We start from the raw sequence: 22,713 nt of genomic DNA, 5'->3' as shown, positions 1-22,713 counted from the left end.
ATTACCAGTGATTTGATTTCACAGGCAGGAAATAAATTGGCGCAAGACTGCAGGCCAAATATAATTTTTGCCCTTTTTGGAAAACGAAAGGCCCCACTGCCTCTAGTGAATGAATAATCTAAGTTTAATAACTGTGCTGTGTCCCTGCTAATGTGTCACAGAACGTGAGGGTAGCAGAGTTATTATAACTCTGGCAGAGCAGGTATTTTTTTTCCCAATTAAGGAAAGCAAATGGCGAAGCCAGCAGTAAAGCGTAGCTGGGTGCGTATGATTTAGCAATGTTTTTCACGCAGCTCACACGTGTCCACCGCCCGTAAGGACGGACACAGGCTGGACAAATAGATTTGTTTCCACTTGTTTTTCCACCAAAAGGCAGCACTGCGTATATTCTATGAATAATAACTGTGTTGTGGCCCTGCCTATACAATTCTTTCCCTGCAGTATCAATGGAGGGTGGAATGCTCTGCAGAGGCGATTTTGAGAAGCCCAAAAAAAATGCAGCACAGCTAACAGCAGCCTGAACAGTACTGCACACGGATAAATATGGCCCTAGAAAGGACCGTTGAGGTTCTTGAAGGCTACACTCACTCCTAACACTCTCCCTGCCTATGCAGCACTTCTGTCCCTAATGCCAGGTGCAACGCTCTGCAGAGCCGATTTTGAGAAAAAAAAAATGCCACTGCTAACAGCAGCCAACACACAGCTATCAGTGGCCCTAATAAGGACCTTTGGGGGGTCTTGAAGCCTACACTAACTACCAATTCTTTCCCTACAGCAGCTCCGGTATAAACAGCACTGTCCCTCATCTAACTCACACCGCATCTGAGGCGAGCCGCGGGAGGGGCCGACTTTTATATTAGGCGAACACCTGATCTCGCCAGCCACTCACAGCAGGGGGGTGGTATAGGGCTTAAACGTTGCAGGGGGAAGTTGTAATGCCTTCCCTGTCTTTCAATTGGCCAGAAAAGCGCGCTAACGTCTCAGGGAAGGAAGTGAAAGTAACCAGAACACCGCATGGTGTTCGTTACGAATAACGAACATCCCGAACACCCTAATATTCGCACGAATATCAAGCTCGGACGAACGCGTTCGCTCATCTCTATGAGCCATACAGAAGTTATAAAAAGTTTTTTACTTACCTGCTCCGTTGCTAGCGTCCTCGTTCCCATGGAGCCGACTAATTTTCGCCCTCCGATGGCCAAATTAGCCGCGCTTGCGCAGTCCGGGTCTTCTGCAGTCTTCTATGGAGCCGCTCGTGCAGAATGCTGGCTCCGTGTAGCTCCGCCCCGTCACGTGCCGATTCCAGCCAATCAGGAGGCTGGAATCGGCAATGGACCGCACAGAAGAGCTGCGGTCCACGGAGGAAGAGGATTCCGGCGGCCATCTTCACCGGTAAGTATTGAAGTCACCGGAGCGCGGGGATTAAGGTAAGCGCTCCGGTAAGCTTTCTTTACGTCCCTGCATCGGGGTTGTCTCGCGCCGAACGGGGGGGGGGGTTGAAAAAAAAAAAAACCCGTTTCGGCGTGGGACAACCCCTTTAACTGTTAGCAGGGCTTAATTTTGGAGTAGGGCTTATATTTCAAGCATCCTCAAAAAGCCTGAAAAATCATTTTGCATCCTCAAGAATTCTGGAAAATCATGTTATGTCTTATTTTCAGGGTATGTCCTATTTTCAGGGAAACAGGGTAGATTTCAATCCTTGTCTGGCAGGCTGCTAGGAACTTTCATATGAGTCAAGCACAATGTTATTACATGTATGTTTATAGACTATATTAGATCAGAAATCACAATACTGGAGAATATTAATACTAAGTATGCTAACTCAACTTACAAACACAAAGATGGCTTCATTAGGCCTCGTTCACATGGGCAAAACTGAATAGCCGCGAGAAAATCGCAGCAATATCACATCGATCTGCCTGTGCGATATCGCTGCAGTTTCTCATGGTGATACCGCAACTTTGTAGCACCACATGCGAGGATTTTCATGGGAGGCTTGAAATACAAGCCTTTCCCTGAAAATAAGCTGTGGCTAAAGAATAAAAACATTCACATACATCACCTAAGACGCGCTATCAGCCAGGCCGCATCTTCTCCCCGGTCCCCGCAACTGATCTTCTTCTCTTCTGGTCGGGGATTGAAAAATCTCCGCCTCCTGGAAGCGCTGTCTTTGATTGTCTGATGCTTAGTCAATTACAGCCAGTGCTCGATAAACCAATCACAGCTATTCATTGAGTGCTGGCTCTGATTGGCTAAGTGTCAGCCAATCACACCCAGTGCTTCCAGGAGGTGGGCATTTTTGAATCCCTGGCCAGGAGAGAAGAAGACCCAGGGAAAAGATGCGGCCGGGCTGACAGTGCGTTCATGGTGATGTATGTGTATTTTTTTATTTTTTCCCTGCAGTTAGGGCTTAGATTATAGCTTTGACAGTAGAATTTCCTAATGTCAAAGTTGCATCGCACCACACTAAAACCGCGTTTTCATGCGATGCAACAGAGAGAAAGGCTCCATAGGGAGACATGGGCTCCAAAACCTCATAAGTCGTGTGCATATCGCTAGACCGTGAGGGTTTTATGTCGGGTTGTTGCATACTACAAAACATTGCATGTGTCAATTAAATCATAACAAAGCATGGGCTTCACATATTTGCAATTTGTAACATTGTAGCAACATGACAAAATCGCCCATGTGAATAAGGCTTTAAAGTGCAACTACAGGTAAATTTTCATAGTAAATTGGACTTCCTACATGTACAAATTGAGTGAAAATCCTTAGTTCTCATTATTACCAGTGTCATGTGGAGAGATTGAATGCAAGTGGGCCACAACAGGAAGTCTGCACCCTGCGGCTTCAAAGAGTCAAAGAATTATAGCATTGTAGAGTTGGAAAAGGACCTCCAGGATCGTCGAGTCCAACACCCTGCTCAATGCAGGATTCACTAAATCATCCCAGAAAGATGCCCTTCCAGTCTTTGCTTGAAGACTTCCATTGAAAAAGAACTCCCCACCTCCTGTGGCAACCCGTTCTACTTATTGATCACCTTCACTGTCTAATATCTAATCTGTGTCTCCTCCCTTTCAGTTTCATCCCATTGCTTCTAGTCTTTCCTTGTGCAGATGACAGCCCTTCAGATATTTGTAGACAGCTATTAAGTCTCCTAAACAAATATTTCAAGTGAGCAGCACCAAATAGAAATGCTTTAGAAGGCTTCTGTAAATCACATTAGCATCTTTATTGTAGTTTCAACGGTTACATACAAATGTCAGACGACGTTTCGGTCGATGTGCATCGTCTGTCTATTGTCAGTCTTGGAATATTTGATTATGCTACATTGGAGGATTTTGAAGAAGTCCAGATCAAGAGCTGAGCGTGCACTTCTACGGCTTTCCCAACATATTGGATTTCAGGCTGTGCTGCTGATATTCACTTTTGTGTGCAGTTAACAGCTATTAAGTCTCCTCTCAGCCCTTTTTTGAAGGCTAAACACTCCCAGATCATTTAACCCAGGGTTCCCCAACTCCACTCCTCAGGGACCACCAACAGGTCATGTTTTCAGGAAATCCTATAGTAAGAACACCTGTGGCAATGTCTGAGGCACCGACGATAATTACATCACCTGTGCAATACTGAGTAAATCCTAAAAACATAACCTGTTGGGGGACCATGAGGACTGGAGTTGGGGAACACTGATTTAACTGATCCTGATTAGGACACGATTTGCAGACCACTCACCATCTTGGTAACTCTTCTCTGAAATGGCTAAAGTCTGTCAATGTCTTTTTTTTAAATTGGGGTGCCCAGAACTGGAAACAGTATTCCAGATGAGGTCTGACCAAGGAACAGTAGAGGGGGATAATTACCTCATGTGATCTAGACTCTATGCTTCTCTTAAAACATCCCAGAATTGTGTTTGCCTTTTTTGCTACTGCATCATACTGTTGACTCTTGTTCAGTCTGTGATCTATTAGTATACCCAAATCTTAGCTTATTTCCTCCCATTCTGTATCTGTCTTTTTTTACATTTTTCTTGCCAAGATATTGTACTTTGCATTTATACTTGCTAAATAGCATTCTGCTAGTCACCAACCACTGTTCAAGTTTGTCCAGATCTTTCTGAATCTTCTTTCTCTTCTCCAGGGTTAGCCATACCTCCTAGCTTTGTGTTGTTGGCAAATTTGATCAGATACCCTGTTCCAGATCATTTATAAAAATGGTGGACAACACTGGGCCCAGGACAGAGCCTTGTAGTACCGCACATGACACATTCTTCCGTTTGGATGTGCAGCCATTTATGACCACTCCTTGAGCACGATCACTCAGCCAGTTGTGAATCCACCTAACAGTTGCCTTGTCAATTCCATATTTGGTCATTTTTCCAATAAGAATGGCTTGAGATACTTTGTCAAATGCTTTACTAAAGTCAATATATACTATATCTACTTCATTTCTCAGATCAACCCAGTCAGTAATTCTGTAATAGAAGGAAAATAAATTTGTCTGGCATGATTTATTTGTTAGAAACCCATCCTACCTTTGGTTAAATACTCAATTCTCATTCAAGTACTTGCGTACATGCTATTCAATAACTTGGTCAAAGATCTTTCCCGGTACAGAAGTCAGGCTCACAGGTCGGTAGTTTCCTGGGTCCAGCTTCTTCCCTTTTTTGAAGATAGGGACATTTGTCCTTTTACAGTCTTCTGGGACTTCTCTTCTCTAGTAATTTTCAAAGACTCCAGCGAGTGGTTTAGCAATAACCTATGCTGCTTCCTTTAGTATCCTAGGATGTAATTCATTTGGACCTGGAGACTTGAATTCATGTAACTTAGCTAAGTGTTCCCTCACCATATCTCTGCTTATTCTTTTATTTTTGCATTCTTTTATTTCCCCAAAAGCACAAGGAAGATCAGTTGATGTTACATTTACTTTCCGAGAGAAAACAGATACAAAATAGGAATTTAAAAGTTCAGCCTTCTCAACATCATTTTTGACCAATTCACCATTTTCATCCCGTAAACATCCTATAGCATCTTTAACTTTTCTTTTGCTTATAACATGCCCCCAAATCTTTTTTTTTTATTGCTTTTGGCCTCTCTTGCAAGCCTTAATTAATTATAAGCTTTAGCTTTTCTGACACTTGCCCTACAGTTTTTGCATACAGTATTATATTTTCTTTAGATATTCCCCATCTTTCCATTTGATAAACATATTTTTCTTCATTTGTAACCTGTGTATAAGTTCTGTGTTCATCCATCCTGGCCCCAAATGCTTCCCATTCTTCCCCCTTTTAGGGATTGTTAATGATTGGGCTTTAAGAATTTCATTTCACAATATTTCCCAACCTTCTTGGAAATTTCTGTCCTTAAGAACATCCATCCATTGGATCCTTTCTAGCCTCTTTCTGAAAACATTAAAATCTTCCTTTCTGAAGTCCAACCTTGGGGTCTGAGTCTTCTCAGGTCTTCCTCCCCTTGTTATCCTCAATTCAAACATATCATGATCACTGCTTCTTAAGATTCCAGCCACCCATACTTCCTCAACCATTTCCTCCCTGTTGATAAGAATTAGGTCCTAGATAGCAGATACCATTGTTCTATCCTCTACCTTCTGGAAGATAATGTTGTCAGCAAGAGCGGGTAAGAATTCATTGGACCCATTACTTTTGTCTGAATGAGATTCCCAACAAATGTCTGACTAGGTAAAATCTCCCATGATCACGATGTAGTTTTTTTTTTTGAGAACTTGGCCATCTGATGTAGAAAGAGTTCATCCATATATTCTGCTTGTCCAGATTGCCTATAATAAATGCACACAATAGTCTCCTTTCTGTTGTTCTCTCCTTGTGTTTATACACAAACAGTTTCTACAGAGCTACCATTCTCTGAAGCTTGCATCCCTGTGGAGATGATCCTTTCCTAACATACAATGCAATCACCTCCTCCCTTTTATTAGGTCTGTTTCTTATAAATAAGTTGTATCCTTCAAGCTGTTACGTCCATGTGGCGCACTAAAGTGCCACACCTCTGCACGAACTCAAGATGGTGTCCTAATAAAACAGCAACAACTCTCATAATGTTGCATAAACCAATTACACCTCTCCAGGTAAACATGGAAGGCCACTTGTCACTTACTAATCAGGGAAAGTGGGGAACCCCTGCCTTAAAGCAGAGGGATTGTTCCAATAAAGAGAGCCCCACTGTTTTCATCTGGGACCTGGCTATCCCAGATTAGGAACCTGGAGATATGCACTAAACACAGGCATGACACTGTTCCTATACACTGAACACGACAGTTCACACCTCATGTCTGGCCACCTACACAGACATACAGAACAAGTTGCTGTTCACACCAACACAAGGTCATGCATACCACACAGAACATGTCTGCACATAGAGCACATGTCTGGCCACGACACTGTTCATATACATTGAACACAGAACATGACAGTTCACCCCTTATGTCTGGCCATCTACACAGACATACAAAACATGTTACTGTTCACACTAACACTCAGGGTTATGCATACCATATAGAACAGGAACCTCACCCAGAACTCACATGCATATAGATAGTAAATCATAGCTAGTCCAAGTGTCCTCACACAAGTGAGAAAGAGTCAGCCACTGTGCTGACATACAGGGAACAGTGTCAGGTATCACCCATCTGACACACACATAAGACATCAGACATCTGGAGGCTGCACCTGTAAAGGTAAGGGAAAAGGGGGTTTGCATATGATGCAGACAAGGACTACAGGTGTCCAGACTGTCCTCAGGGAAAGTGAGAGACACACAACAGACTAGACATGCACAACACAGCACAGGGTGGGATTAACACAGAGTGCATCAACAGAGTAAAATTACCAGCATCTTCTACCAAGAGATGCTGGTATTTATATGCAGCAGACCATTTGCCATGCTTTGTAAACCTATTTAAAATTATCATAGTTATGTACCATAATTTGACTGACTGATCAGTTGTGATAATTTGCATGTACCACCATCTTGTTGCTCCAGGGTAACTGATCGTAAAGAGGCCCTATTGTGTCAACCACACTGGCAACATAACTTTGCAGCTGTGGCCCCACTGACAGTATTGCAGCCTTTCTTTTTTTCATACTCATACATATCCCCCCCCCTCCCCATACCAGTTTTCCTTAAATTTGATTCCCGACACTTGGAATGTGTCAAGTGGGCAGTCAGCATTGCTAATTGTTTAAATCTAAGGAGAATCAGTACATGGGAATGGGGGAGTGATTATGAACAAAAAAAAGGCTGTGATAAATTCAGCAGGGCTATGGCTGCAAAGCCATGACATGGGAACATGACGGGTCTTCTTTAAAGCAAGGGCTCATCGTCCCGGGTGCAAAAGTTGAGCTTGGCCCCCAAACGACAAAACTGCAGACTTATCCTGTCCCCTAATCAATAACCTGCCATGTGAGGTGCCAATAGGAGAGCTACAGTAACAGACCAGCATATGTAGAAGTGAATGGAGAGAGCTGCAGACATTCTCTGCCTGGATGAGGCGTTTTTTTTTCTTTTTGTCATCTCTGCCTTCTGAAAGCCATAGCTTTATTTCTTTAGTCTCTTACCGACAATAGTCCAATTAGTGTATAACAAGAGGCTGAGGCTCAGTAGTCGTTAACCCCTTCATGACCCATGACATAACTGTACAGCATTCAGGTATTTGTCTGACAGCATTAATGTGACATCGGGATATCTTCAAAAGTGGATGAGCGTAGCTGTCATGGTTTTGTTATAAACAGAAGCTATGGGGCTAATGTGAAAAAACAAAGCTTGCTACAGTACCTCTATTGAAGGCAATAATTAATACAAAAGTGACAAGGATCTAAAAAACAAATCAAAATAGATTAATTGTAAATCTTTCACATTTTACAAAAATAATAGTAGCTTCTTGTACAAAAATAACTGGTAAATGCTAATTGGGGAGGCTGTAGTTAAGTCTTTACTTCTCACTAAACAATATAAGCTCACTATGTCACGCTAACATTTTAAGATGCCCTTATTGCACGAGAAGAACTCTGGCAGTACAGTTAAGGGCAAGAGACGAGGAGGAGCCACACTGAAGTTAAGTGAAGGTTGTAATTGGCAGGAGACAGAGGAAAACTTCCATTTTCATCCCAGGTCTCAATTTCCATAAACACCTCATAGGAACACAGTGAAGGAGCTCATCAGAAAGGAGAGGAGAGCGTGACAGAGGAAAAGAGAAAAAAGTGTGCAGCTAAGTGAGGAGAAGGTATGTGAGGAGGGGAAACAAAGGCAGTACTGAGTAGAGAAGAAATTGCTGGGTGACCTGAGAGAACTCCTATGCACTACTATTAATAGCATACACTATAAAAGAGTATTCATATCTAAACTCTGCAGCACACCTGAAGACAAAGTGTGCCACACAACCTCAGTGGACACTGGACTAAGGTGCAGAAAGGACACATAAGGTAAATGCATAATTAGATATTTCAGTATAATATAATACTATGTTAACCTGCAAACATGTATTGTCTTCTAATTATTATGCAATACAGTGTTAAACTGCAAAATATGTATTCATTGTTTGCAAATTCAAGCACTTGGGGGTTTAATGTTTTTACATACCATAAAAGGTATAGAGTTATAAATACTTAATATTACAAAATCACAATTATCTTTCAAAGTATAAGAAAAATTTCAGTAAATCACCAAAAATTGCTTATGGTCATAAATAGTGCCAATCATAAGAAACCATGAGACACCTGCTGACTCATGCTTCTTCTTCATCTACCTAAACTACAATACAAACTTTACATGTCTTCCTAACTTCATAAGTCTCTTCTTTATGCATCCACAAATATTTTAATCTGTTGATCTCAACTGATCTCAGAAGTCAATTTATACTTACTTTCTTTACATTCAAAATACCAAAAACCTCCATCAGGAAGTAGAGTATATGGCTCCCACTTCGTAGCACTGCCTCAGTAAATTGCTTTACAATCTGTAACTACAGTATATACTGTAAAATGAACTTCTAAGTAAAGCTTTCTATTTTTTTTCCCTTAGGTTTTCACAATGAAGATTCTTGCTATCATTCTTTTGGTCTCCATCTGTGATGTTTCATGGTCACAATATTATGAATATGATTCTCATTGGTGGATTGCTTATTTGCACAGTCAGCAGTACAACTATGGTCCCTCCTACGATTATGATCCAGATCCCCCAAGGCCATCTATTAGTGACTGTCCCCAGGAGTGTGAGTGCCCCCCAACCTTTCCCACTGCTATGTATTGCGATGGACGCAATCTGAAATATTTACCTTATGTTCCATCTCGCATTAAATATGCCTATTTCCAGAGCAACCAGATTACTGCTATTCCAGACGGTGCTTTTGATAATGCCACTGGACTAGTGTGGCTGGCTCTGCATGGTAACCAGATTTTAAGCGATAAAGTTGGCAGAAAGATTTTTTCCAAGCTTCGGGGACTGGAAAGACTTTACATGCAAAACAATAATTTGACTCGCATTCCTAGTGGCCTGCCTCGCTCACTCCGTGAATTACACCTGTCCTCTAATCAGATAAACAGAGTTCCCGCTAATGCTTTGGAAGGGCTGGAAAATCTAACTGCTCTGTATCTTCATGAAAACCAGATTCAGGAAGTGGGGCACTCATTGAGAGGTCTGAAGTCCTTGGTGCATTTGGACCTTAGCAACAATCAGCTTCGTAGACTACCGGATTCCCTTCCAGACTCTATTGAGCAGATATATTTAGAATACAATCAACTAAGTTCTGTTCCAACTGATTACTTCAAAGTTTACCCAAAACTACAATATGTTAGAATCTCTCATAACAAACTTACCAGTGATGGTTTGTCAGGAACCACATTCAATACCAGCAGCCTTGTGGAGTTAGATCTATCTTATAACCAACTTCATCGTATACCACCAGTTAGTACCAGTTTGCAGCATCTGTATTTGCAAGGGAACCAGATCGCAGGTGAGAATAACATTTATATTATGTAAATATGTATATAGCCTGACTCTAACAAAGCTGGTTAATCTAAATGAATTCGGAAACATTGAGCAAACTTGAAGGCTTTACAGACCATGACTAGCTAGATTAAAACAAATACAACTTCTCTCTCCGATTCTTGATCTTCAAAGTCACTGACAATTATCTTGTCTACTTACAAAGAATCTGACCCCACTCTTTTTCCTATTAAATAAATGACACAACTACAATCCTGGGGTTACTTTATTCATTTTAAAAATAATTTTTGTAGAGGTGATTGTGTCCCCAATATTTTCCTGCTGCCAAATGCAAATTAAGTATGTAGGAGTCCCAGGCAGAAAGGATTCCTATTGTACTAGTCATATGCACTTTTTTAGCCAATCACATAATACATTTCATTTTTTATTTGCCATAAATAGCTTTTCATTATGGTATTAGTTGGCTTATTGAAAACTGAAGACATAAAGGAGCCAAAGAGACATCCTTTCTCATAACCTACATCAACAAACACACAAAACCAGCAGCACTGTCCTCTCTCCACATTCTAAGAGCACAAATGTATGCATTTGTACTGGATCCATGTTCCACCAAATAAAATCTAGTTTTTTGACTCTTCAAAATCACCCTCTCTAGCTGATACAACACTTTAGACCATTGAGACATTCTTTCTACAATTGCATTCAGATATTGTTCAGAAATGTGTTTTCCCAACATTGTTGCAGAAGTTTCCACAAATGTGCTGCACTTGTAGGTCGCTTTGCTTTCACCCTTCTGTTAAGCTCAATGGAGTATAAAGTCTGAAGACCATGTATTCTTTACTTTGAAGCCTACTTGTTTCTTCTTATTTTCTTAAGTAGTTCTGACATAACCTAGAAGTATGTTTTGGATCATCATCTTGCTGTAATATGAACCCCTGACCAACTAGGGGTATACCAGAGGGTATTGCATGGCATATCCGATTCTGTGGTAGCCATTTTTATCCAGTGTGCCAATCCACTCTTCAGTAGTCCACTGCTCGTGCTGCTTGGCCAGGCAAGTTTTTTTTTCATGCAATCTTAGAAGTGGCTTTCTTTCTGGTACCCTACCTGTCAAACCTGCAGATAGAGGTCTTCTCTTGACAGTTGACATAGACACTTGTTTAGTTTTCGCTGCATTAAGCTGTGCTTGAATATTCTGTGCTGCGAGGCGCCAACCATGCAAACCGTTGACTCTCAAAAATGTCATCTGAATATGTAATGGCCTTTGGTCTGCCAGACTTCTTTCTAAGTGCCTTTTGATGGTATGGGACACTAGTGACTTCCACCTTGGCTTTCTTTGTTAACAAGTCTTTAGAACAAGACAAGAACAATTTGAGAAGCAAATACAGTTTTTTAATACAAGGTAATTAACCCATTCAAGTATAGGGTGGGATAGGCCCAGTATTGAGAGAAGCAGATGAATAAAAGTTGAATGGGCCAAAAAGAGAATGAGTAAGTGAAACACTGTCTACAGGAAAAAGGCCGATATTAAAGGCAAAATAAACTACATACATGGATATCTTCTAACGTGTGCCAGGTGCTAACAAATAAAATAAAAAGATGTAGGTAAAGTTATAGAATGTTTGAAGGTAAAACGAATCTACTGCTAAGCAAGATTTGATTTTTAAACCTGGACCATTTCAAAGAGAAGCCTGATGAGGTGTTACTGTAAAAAGGTCAACAAAGAACAGGAAGAGTGATGTTTAGATTGTTGGTAGGACAGCCAGGCGGGCCATGTTTATTGGAATTCAGAGTGTTGTCTGTTTTCCCAAGAAGCCATTCTACAAATGGTGTTTATAGAACCACGCCTGAATGTGAGGTGGATCCTGTTTCCTCCAATGCATTGGAATAAGCAATTTTGCTGCTGTGATCATTTGTGTTATGAGGTTGTTACATTTAGGAAGAAAAGAGTTTGTGGGTATCCAGAGAGCATGGCGGAGGAAACATTGCAATGCCAAAACTTATCTGAGGGAAGGTGAATTGAGTTTATATAGGAAATCCAGAGTGCAGTACCATCTAGTCCGGGTTTCATAAGAGTTCTCCTGAATTTTAACACATCTGGAGAAACCGTGGGAGTGTGAGAGGATAAAGGAAGAAGTCTCCTTTGAAAAAAATGTTCTGAGTTATTTCTCCTAGGTTAAGTTAGTTAATAAACTTAATAAGTATAAACTTTATTTGTATAGCACCAACATATTCCGCAGCGCTTACATAGACAGGGGGGATACAGAAAGACAAAAGTTCAAACATTACAGAACCAAGGTTACATAGTAATCAATTGATGGAAACAATAGGGGTGCGGCTCCTGCTCCAACGAGCTTACATACTACGAATAGTGGGGTGATACAGAAGGTAAAGGGGCTGGAGATGTGCGCGGTATGGCGAGGTGTAGAGCGTGGGATGCTATATACACAGACAATGGTCAGACATTTAGCTGTGTGACGGAAGAATCGGTATGACTGCAGGAGCGGTTTATGATGGCTAGCAGGGATTGCAGTCAATAGGTCAGAGAGCATGTTATCAGGCGGAGTACAGAGGGGTTTGTTTAGGGAATGCGGTATGCTTCCCTGAAGAGGTGCATGTTTAGAGCACGCCTGAAGTTCTGCGAGTCCTTGATTGCTCGGGTTGCCTTCGGTAGTGCGTTCCAGAGGACCGGTGCTGCTCTGGAGAAGTCTTGGAGGCGGGAATGAGAAGTTCGAAGGGGCGCTCAGTCTGGTTTCGTTAGCAGAGCGGAGAGCCCGGGCTGGTTGATGTATTGAGATGAGGGAGGCGATATAGGGTGGCGCTGCGCTGTGGAGGGATTTGTGGATGAAGGTAGCGAGTTTAAATTGAATTCTGTATTTAACGGGCAGCCAGTGCAGTGACTGGCACAGGGCAGAGGCGTCCGAGTAGCGTCTGGACAGGAAGATGAGCCTGGCTGCCTCATTTAGGATAGATTGGAGAGGGTAGAGTCTGGTGCAGGGGAGGCCGATCAGCAACGAGTTGCAATAATCGAGCCGGGAGTGGATGAGGGCAACAGTAAGCGTTTTTAACGTGTCCACAGTGAGAAAAGAGCGGATTCTTGCGATGTTCTTGAGGTTTAGGAGGGGAGGTCTGGCATACAATTTAAAAATCAGACACAAGGGCAGAGAAAATAAGGGCTTTTACCCACTAGCATTTATTTTAATGCTGCAATATTGCTGTATTTTTTTCAATGGGACTTTCTAATGTTAAAATCGCATCGCACAAAAATCGCAAGTTTGTGCTTTAGAAATTTTTCTGCGATGCAATTTTAACATTAGAAAATCCAATTGAAAAAAAAAAACCGCAGCAATATCACAGCGTTGAAAAAAAGCTAGTGGGTTAAAGCCCTAATCAAAGGAACGTTCCTATGTAAGAAGGCTCATGGATAATGCGAAATTTGGATAAACAAATGTTTGTTCATTCCTTGTAAAGAAAGAGTATGAAGATAATTAACTGACTGTATTGAATAAACTGGTAATAAAGGATGGTAATCTACATCTTTCTTATTTTTAAAATAGTCAGTAGTCGTGACCTGGAGCCAGTGTTTCCAATTAAACAACAATGCCTGGGGACTATTTAAATACAGTGGGAGAAAAGGCTACAAGTGATGCAATTGGTCTACCGGGTTTTAATATTGTTGAAAGACTTAAATAGTCCCCTTGGTAAGAGGGCTAATGTTTTGTATCTGACTCATTCTCATGCCACCATTACGAAGTTTAAGTATCAATGTGGTAACTTGGATTTTTTTACCATTCCAAAGAAAATGAGTGCGGTTTTATCTAATTTTAGTGAAAAGAACTGTGGAATGGGAATTGGGACAATTTGTAAAATATAGAAGAATTGAGCGAGAATATAACACTTTAAAAGCTTTTTCCTTCCTACCCAGGAGAGCAGAGAGATTGAGTATGAGATCAGAGGCCCATCTGACCCCAGTAAAAGCCTTTTTAGCATTGGTTTCAAGAATAATTAAAGGAATCTTAGTTGATGTGCCTGATGGATGAGTTGATGAGCCCAGAGGTGTTGTGTTTACCTTCACAATAATTAACAAAGCCTACTTGATCAGGGCTAATTAATTTAGGTAACATGTGTTGTAGTCTATTTGCTAGTAGTTTAGCCCACCATTAAATGTATGTATTAAGCAAAGACAGTGATAGCTGTAATAGTGATACTATAGTTTTTACTGCCTTTACCTTCTTTTGGGATGAACAAAATATGGGCCACCAATGCTTACTTAGGGAGATGTCCACCACCAAATAGGTCATTACAAACATTTAAAAATCTAGGCAAGAGAAGGGATTTCTTGTTATAAGGGAAGTCAATAGGGCTGGATGCTTTCCTGTTATTAAACAAATTTAGTACATTGGAGAGTTCCTTAGTAGTAAAGGACTCCACTCTCCTCCTCCAAGAGTGAGGGTAGATTAATGGAATTTAGGAAATTGGAAGTGAAGATGTTTGCATCAGAGTGATCGAGGAGTTCATATAGAGAGCTATAGAAGTTTAAGGAGGGGAAAAAAAGGAAAGCGAGAAGCCACTAATTGAAGTCATAAAAACTATTTGAAATTCTGTATAAAAGACTCAAGTTATCTATCACCTTCTGACAACTGGAGCATACAATAATACTTTCACAGAGGAGGGACTGTGAACCAAGAAACATTAACTAATGACTCTTCAACAATATATGACTGTATGGTATCCAAGGGTAGGTAGGGACCTCATAAAACCCTTTAGTTCAAAAAGCATTAACATGTGATGAATCTGAAGGTGTTAGGAGTTAGAAGAAAAGAAATAGATGAAAAGTGGGAAGCTTAAGAAGGGAAAGGAGGGGTAGGGGACAGAGGAATAGAAAAGGGAGAAGAGCAGAACCAATAATTCTATCTATCTACGAAAGCCCTCACTGACTGACTTGCCACTAATTCTCCAACTTCCCGATGTCGTAGAAACATGAAATTTGGCACGAGCATAGACTATGTCCAAAATAGGAAAAGTAAAGGGGTGCCAACTCGATTATTCAACTCTAAACGCAAAAGAATTAGCATCCAAATTTTACGTACTGAATCTAATTATCTCACTTCCCGATGTCATAGAAATTTGAAATTTGGCACAAGCATTGATTATGTCATAAATAGGAAAAGCTAATGGGTCCCAACTAGATTATTCAATTCTAAGCGCAAAAGAATTAGCGTCCAAATTTTACGTAGGAATCTAATTCTCCCACTTCCCGATGTCATAGAAATTTGGCACAAGCATTTATTATGTCATAAATAGGAAAAGTTAATGGGTCCCAACTCGATTATTCAATACTAAGCGCAAAAGAATTAGCATTCAAATTTTACATACGTAATCTAATTCTCTCACTTCCCGATGTCATAGAAATTTGATACGAGCATTGATTATGTCATATATAGAAAAAGTTAATGGGTCCCAACTCGATTATTCAATTCTAAGTGCAAAAGAATTAGCATTCAAATTTTACGTACGTAATCTAATTCTCTCACTTCCTGATGTCATTTTATATAAAAGAAACGTTGCATGGTTACCTCCACATGGTGTTTCCTGGGTAACACAAAGAACCATGCAAAATGGTGAACATATTTTTTTACTCGGTATCTCTAAAGTAACCATGACTTTTTAAGATTTTCTGTGTGAACACCAGATAAACACCAGTACCAAATTAACTTGGATGAAGCCAGGTATATCAGCTAGTTTCTTATAAAGAAAAGGTAACATTGTTGCTGCATAAGTGGGAACATATGAGTCTGAGAGGCGGTTGACAAATTGTAAAACTCCATGGAAGAAGTTGTCTCACAGCCTAGAGGAAAGGGGGATCGGAAGATATAGATATTAGAACCCATTAACCCCTTGAGTGGCGGGTTTCCTACGACCCTGTCGTGCCCACCAGGGCAGGTTTTTTAAATGGTCTAATCATTGAATTTTAACTAATTTTGCAGTTGCGTTCCAAGAGCCATAACTTTTTCATTTTTCCATTGACACAGCCATATGAGGGCTTGTTTTTTGTGGGACAAGTTGTACTTTTTGATGGCATCATTTTTGGGTATATATAATGGATTGCATAACTTTTGTAAAAACATTTGTAGGGAGATTGGGGGAAAAAAAAGAAATTCTGCCATTTGTTTTTTGGATTTCATTTTTACGGCGTTCAACAGGCAGAATAAATAATGTGATAACATTATTCTCACACGATTCCGGCGATACCAAGTTTATACAGTTTTTATGTACCAACTTCCTTCTCTGGGTCATTATGACGCAGGGATACCACATGTGTGATTCTATTTTACATTTTTTACAAAGTAAAGGGAGACAAGTGTTTTTATTTTTATTTTTTTTTTATAATTTTTTTACTTTTGTTATTTTTTTTACTTTTTTTTTTTTTGTCCCTTTAGGGGACTTCCACAGGGACCCATCAGGACCCCCTGATCACTTTCCAGGGGTCCGATGGTGACAGCCCTTTACATGCTGCAATGACAGCCCTTTACATGCTGCAGTCACATAGACTGCAGCATGTAAAGGGTTAACACAGCAGAGATCAGAGGTTTTCTCTGATCTCTGCTGTAAGAGCTGGTGCCTGCTTGTCCTCTGACAACCAAGCACCAGCTCTCCCTGCCACAGAGATCATCGGTCTGCTTCTGACAAGCCGATGGTCTCTATGGCAACCTGTAAACAAAGCAGGAGACTTAGAAGCAGGAGATTGCCGGCATATCGGCAATATCTTCCTGCTTCTCAATGTCCTGCTTTGTTCTCTGTGGGTCTATGCAGGCAGAGCACACTGTCACAGCTTGTGGCATTGTGCTCTGCAGCTCCCATAGTGATACATAACCCGGAAATCTTCCGGGCTATATCACTATCGGCAGTGGAGCTCGTCCAGGAAAATGTCCGGGCATGCCACTCAAGGGGTTAAAAGTTTGACATGAAGAGGGGGCATTAATGTTAAGGATAATGATGTTGACCTCAAAGTTGAAGTCTCCGGGATTGAAGTTCTTAGGGGAAATCCATGTTGATTCTTTGAGAAGTAAGTTTAACCGAGCATTTGTAGTTAACTTGTTTATTAGGTCAAATTGTTTCCCACATTGTTGGGGAAGTGACTGATAGGAAACCTGTAATATTCTTAATTGCTGAGGAGCAAAGTAATATTTCTCCAAGGGGGAGTATTTAATAATCAAACGTGGACAAAAAACAGTCTCACCATCATGCTGTCAGCTTGTGCTGCTGGGATCTGTTGTTCTATGTGGGTGTCCAGCAGTGCAGCACAACAGCTAGGGTTGATTGGGCTGGTTGGGTGTCAATTTCTCCAGTCAGCCAATCTCCCTGGTCTGCTGCTCATATTTCAGCCCTCTGGCTAGAGTATGCTGGTTTTCCTTCACACTTGAGTTTTGCTGCCTTACATGCCTGTTCCTTGTTGTTTTTGTCTGTGCAGGTGGCCGGACATGTGTGTGAACAGTGCTGTTCTGTGTTGCATGCAGGAAAAGTGTTCCCAAAGAAGCTGAAGAATTTGGTCCTCCTTCAGTGTTTTACAGTGGAGTTATGACCCACTGGGGCATTTTCAAGAAGAGGGACCAACAGCCTCTGACACCCCTTACATAAATCCCACTGTAACTGTGGTTATCAGCCCACTAGGTTATTAAGGGTGCAGAGTTAGGAAGAGGCTCAGATAGAGTCTGGTCACCATAACTGCATGGGGCTCGTCAATGCCAGCTCTCAGCACTAAGAACTGAGCACCACTGTTAGAGAAGGCAGCAGGCCGCAGCCATAGTCTTGGCACCGATGCCTTATAAGGCCTCAGGCCATGGCAAGAATCAAGCAATGTCACTGTAGGAGGGAGGCCGGGGGCTGCAGCAGGGCTCTCGATGCTTCAGTGGAAAGAGGCTGCTGTCTGAAATCAGAACCATGCTACCACTGTAGAAGGTCGCAGTACTCAGTGGAAGTTCCTTGCGCCATTACAGGAAAACATCACAGTGGGAGACAAGGCCTCGAGCGCCAACCAAACACTAGAATCCGAAGGTGGGGAGTGGAGGACCCACCAGAGTATCTCACCTCTGGAGATGCAGCTCTCTTGCAGAAGAGCAGTCTCTAGGGTGAATGATGTCCAGCGCGGGCATACTTGTCCTCTCACAGGAGAAGGCTGAAAACTGCTGCTGGGGCTCTGACATTGCAGATTCCTCAAAGAAGGCTGCAAGCGCTTTTACAAAGTAAGAGGAAGGAGATCCTGAGTGTCTTCCTGGCAGGAGTCCAGGCTGCCCCTCTGCTAAGCCAAGCCCCCTTCCACTTTGACTTTTTTTTAGCAACTTTCCTCTAGAGCAGACCTACACTCCTAAGGGTTATAATTGTATGTCTGCCCTTATTGGTTAATTGCCTTTTTCTTGCCATTTATGATAACAATCTGCTCGATCCAGAAAAGCGAAACTGTCCAAATCCTTCCCTAAAGGGTGTAATTTAGTCTGTTCCAACACTGCCTTTATATCAGTTTGAAAGTAATCAGGGTTTGAAAGTAATCTACAAAAGTTGAGACACCTGTAGGAATAGTCTGCATCCGATTTTCAAACCAAAATTTGTTTTCTGTGCTGCAGAATAACTGCCTTAATGTGTTCTCTGAAAAAGCCATTTGGTTAAAATCATAATTTCAGACTATTGTTGTGTTTCAGGTTGAAAGTTTCATTATACTTTTATGTTTTTAAATTTGCTTTCGAACATTTGAACCATTTCATGTTATTTGCTGGACATGAACTGTGTTACACCCAATGTCCACATGCGGATTTTAATGATAAAATCCGCGCGTCTCCCACGCGGAAGATCCGCAGCTCCAGAAGCCCATAGCAATGCATTAGCGTCCGCAGGGCAAATAAATACATGTGGATGTGAATTTTTCTGACGTGTGGGTCGAAATTGCAGCATGCTCTATTTTCCTGCAGATCTACTGTACGAATGGCTCCCGCGGCTTCCATTGAAGTCAATGGAAGCTGTTTAGACCCGTGGCACACTCGCAGCTGTTTTTGCTGTGCCGCGGATCCGTGGGAGAGCAGGAGATTTAAAAAAAAAAAAGAAAAAAGTGTGTGTGGTGCATGCGCGGCACGCTGCCGGCGTGCATAGCACATCCACTGTGCTCAAGAAAGAAGATCTGTCTGCGATGGAGCGGAGAACTGCAGCATCCAGACAGGTGAGTATGCTGTAATTTTTGGCCTCATGGCTGCAGGCACGGGTGGAAACTGCTGCGGGATTCCACCATGCGTGCCGGTGGACGTAAGGCCTTACTGTAAGAAAAAAATAACTGGAAAAATGGAAGTGTTCTAAAACTTTTAACCGGTAGTGAACATAGTTGTCTAAAGGGGTATTCCAGTGATTCAAAGTGAAAATTATATGCTTATATATGTGGGTACATATAATGTATTCAATAACTATTACAATTTTTTTTTTTGCTGGGGGCAATGGAAAAAAGCTATTTCACCTTTTTTTTTACAATTTAGCTTTATGGTGTTCACACTGTGGTATAAATATTATGTTACCTTTATTCCATTGGTAGGTACGAGAATGACAACGCTAAATTTATAGAGGTCTTATTATCTTTTACCACGTTTGCACAATATAAGCATTTTTATTCTTTACAAGAATTTCTGTAAAACCTTTTAGATTTTCTGGTCAGAAATGACTGCAGCATCTGTCAGGTTAAACAATGTATAGTCCTTATCATTTCACTATTTTTCTTGGAAAAATATGCTCTGATTGATAGGAGGGAGTGGGTGAGAACAAAGAAAAATGCATGTGCCCATTCACTGGGACAGTGAGAAGTACAGAAGAATCATAGATCTTCTCTGCTGCAGACTTGTCTCCCCTCCCTCTAGGACAGGTGAGTATCCCTTCTTTTTATTATTTTAGACCAGCCCAGTGAGTGAACAGTTTTGTTGTAATGACAAAACCGCTTTAAAGAATGTTGAAAATCAACATGTTTTCATTTTTCTTCCTATCTGCCACTGTTAAAACAGACACTCTGAGGATAGTATTAACCCTTTGCAATCCAATTTTGGATTCAGGGTTTCCTAGGGGATTTTCTCTTTCCACCATTATATAATGGCGGCACCTGCTAACTAGAGTCAGTACTGCGGTATTGGATATGCTGGAGAGGCCCCCCGACAACAGAGCAGCCGGTAATCTACAGTAAGAATACCCTGCCAGACGTCTACCGATGTCTGAGCTGTACAGCCTTCAATCAGAATGTCTTTAGTAGAGATGAGCGAGCACCAAAATGCTCGGGTGCTCGTTGCTCGAGTCGAACTTTCCACGATGCTCGAGGGTTCGTTTCGAGTAACGAACCCCATTGAAGTCAATGGGCGACTCGAACATTTTTGTATATCGCCGATGCTCGCTAAGGTTTTCATTTGTAAAAATCTGGGAAATTCAAGAAAGTGATGGGAACAACACAGAAATGGATAGGGCAGGCGAGGGGCTACATGTTGGGCTGCATCTCGAGTTCCCAGGTCCCACTATTAAGCCACAATAGCGGCAAGAGTGGGCCCCTCCCCCCCCAACAATTGTTACTTCTGAAAAACCCTCATTAGCAAGGCATACCTTAGCTAAGCACCACACTACCTCCAACAAAGCACAATCACTGCCTGCATGACACTCCGCTGCCACTTCTCCTGGATAACATGCTGCCCAACCCCCCCCCCCCCCCCGCACGACCCAGTGTCCACAGCGCACACCAAAGTGTCCCTGCGCAGCCTTCAGCTGCCCTCATGCCACACGCTGGCCTCATAGCCACACCACCCTCATGTCTATTTATAAGTGCATCAGCCATGAGGAGGAACCAGAGGCACACACTGCAGAGGGTTGGCAGGGCCAGGCAGTGACCCTCTTTAAAAGGGGCGGGGCAATAGCCCACAATGCTGTACAGAAGCAATGAGAACTCCAATCCTGTGCCACCTCCGTCAGGAGCTGCAAACGTGGGCATAGCAATGGGGAATCCATGTGCCACACAGTATTCATTCTGTCAAGGTGTCGCATAGCTCAATCCACACTGCAAGGGGAAAGCTCTGCCCTCTACCCAAGTCAGTCAGTGTCTTTGTGCCAGACAGGTCAAACACCGTGATGGGAACTAAGTTTGCACCAACAGCATAGGTGGGTCCTAGGAAGCCCAAGACATGAACAAAAAATTGATCTGAGCGGCCAAACATGGCAGACTTGCACCGCGCCCACGACATAGGCCATGGCCCACAGCTTCAGCAATCCTAGGCAGGAAGCGGACTTTCACTGCACCCAGGACATAGGCCTCTGCACAAACCCTCAGCAATCGCGTGCCTACAGCGGACTCCAATGCTAGCGTAGCTGTGCATGTTTCATTAGCGCTGTATTGCTCCTGTAGTTTGTCCCAATGCAGTGCCCCGGATAGTAGAGCTAACATCAGATTAAATACAGGTGGGCTTTGGCCCACACTGCATGCCCCAGTCAGACTGGGGTTCTTTATAAGTAGACACAAGCAGGTACAACTCCGTGTGGATCGACAGCATGGGTGGGTCCCAGGAAGCCACCGGCGTTACATAAATAAATCCCATTGCATTGCCCAGCACAGCTGAGGTAACGTCAGATTAAATGCAGGTGGGCTTCGGCCCACACTGCATGCCCCAGTCTGACCGGGGTTTTTAATACATAGACACAGGCAGGTACAAATCCCTAATGTGAAGTAGGTGTAGACTGAAAGCATGGGTGGCTCCCTGGAACCCACCAGCGGTACATAAACAAATCCCATTGCAGTGCCCAGCACAGCTGAGGTAACATCAGATTAAATACAGGTGGGCTTCAGCCCACACTGCATGCCCCAGCCAGGCTGGGGTTCTTTATAAGTAGACACAGGCAGGTACAAATCCCTAATGTGAAGTCCGTGTAGACCCAAAGCATGAGTGGTTCCCTGGAACCCACCGGCGGTACATAAACAAATCCCATTGCAGTGCCCAGCACAGCTGAGGTAACGTCAGATTAAATGCAAGTGGGCTTCGGCCCACACTGCATGCCCCAGTCTGACCGGGGTTTTTAATACATAGACACTGGTAGGTACAAATCCGTAATGTGAAGTCCCTGTGGACCTGGACCGATGCAAAGGTATTTGCCAAGAATGTTTTCATTGTTGGAGGAGGAGGGGGATGTTTTTGAGGCACTACGTGTCCGTGGTTATATGCACCTTAATAGTAACCGCGTTGATGGAAAATGGCCTCGCTGCCGTCATGTCTTTGGGAAGCCTCCGTTTCCACACCCCAGTGACATAGCATTAGCAGCGGTATAGGCAGAGCCCAGAATTAGTAACATTTCAGCGGTAGCATTAGGGACAGGCCCCAGTAACATATCACTAGCAGCAGTATAGGGGGAGCACAGTATTAGTTCCATTTCAGTAATAGTAGCAGTCAAGACAGGCTCCAGTAACAATTCCGAAGCAGCAGTATAGCGGGAGGACAGTCTTAGTTCCATTTCAGTAGTAGTAGCAGTCAAGACAGGCCTCAGTAACATTCCCGTTGCAGCAGTTTAGGGAGATAACAGTCTTTTTCACATTTCAGTAGTTGCAGTATAGACAAGGCCCCAGTTACATTTATGTAGCAAAAGTGTAGGCTAACCCACACACCTTGCTGTACCATGAGTGTAAGCGAAGCCCATAAAAATTACTAGGATTACACTGTAGGCGAGGGCCCCAAAAAATTGGTGTACC

The 22,713-nt window shown here is 42.4% G+C and overlaps 1 protein-coding gene across 1 annotated transcript in view; it reads left to right on the top strand.

Moving 5' to 3' along the window:
* The first annotated feature begins 8,201 nt into the window (after nt 1-8,201).
* FMOD (fibromodulin) overlaps nt 8,202-22,713 on the top strand; it is a 50,702-nt gene continuing 36,190 nt past the window's right edge. The window contains exons 1-2 of the mRNA XM_066600301.1: nt 8,202-8,253; nt 9,051-9,981. Of these exons, the coding sequence (XP_066456398.1) occupies nt 9,060-9,981 (922 nt within the window). The 5' untranslated portion in view covers nt 8,202-8,253; nt 9,051-9,059. The remainder of the gene's footprint in view (nt 8,254-9,050; nt 9,982-22,713) is intronic.

This window comes from Eleutherodactylus coqui, chromosome 4 (genome assembly GCF_035609145.1).
Source record: "Eleutherodactylus coqui strain aEleCoq1 chromosome 4, aEleCoq1.hap1, whole genome shotgun sequence".
NCBI classification, from domain to species: Eukaryota; Metazoa; Chordata; class Amphibia; order Anura; family Eleutherodactylidae; genus Eleutherodactylus; species Eleutherodactylus coqui.
Note: the sequence above shows the minus strand (reverse complement) of the source record. Positions and strands in the feature narration are given on the sequence as shown.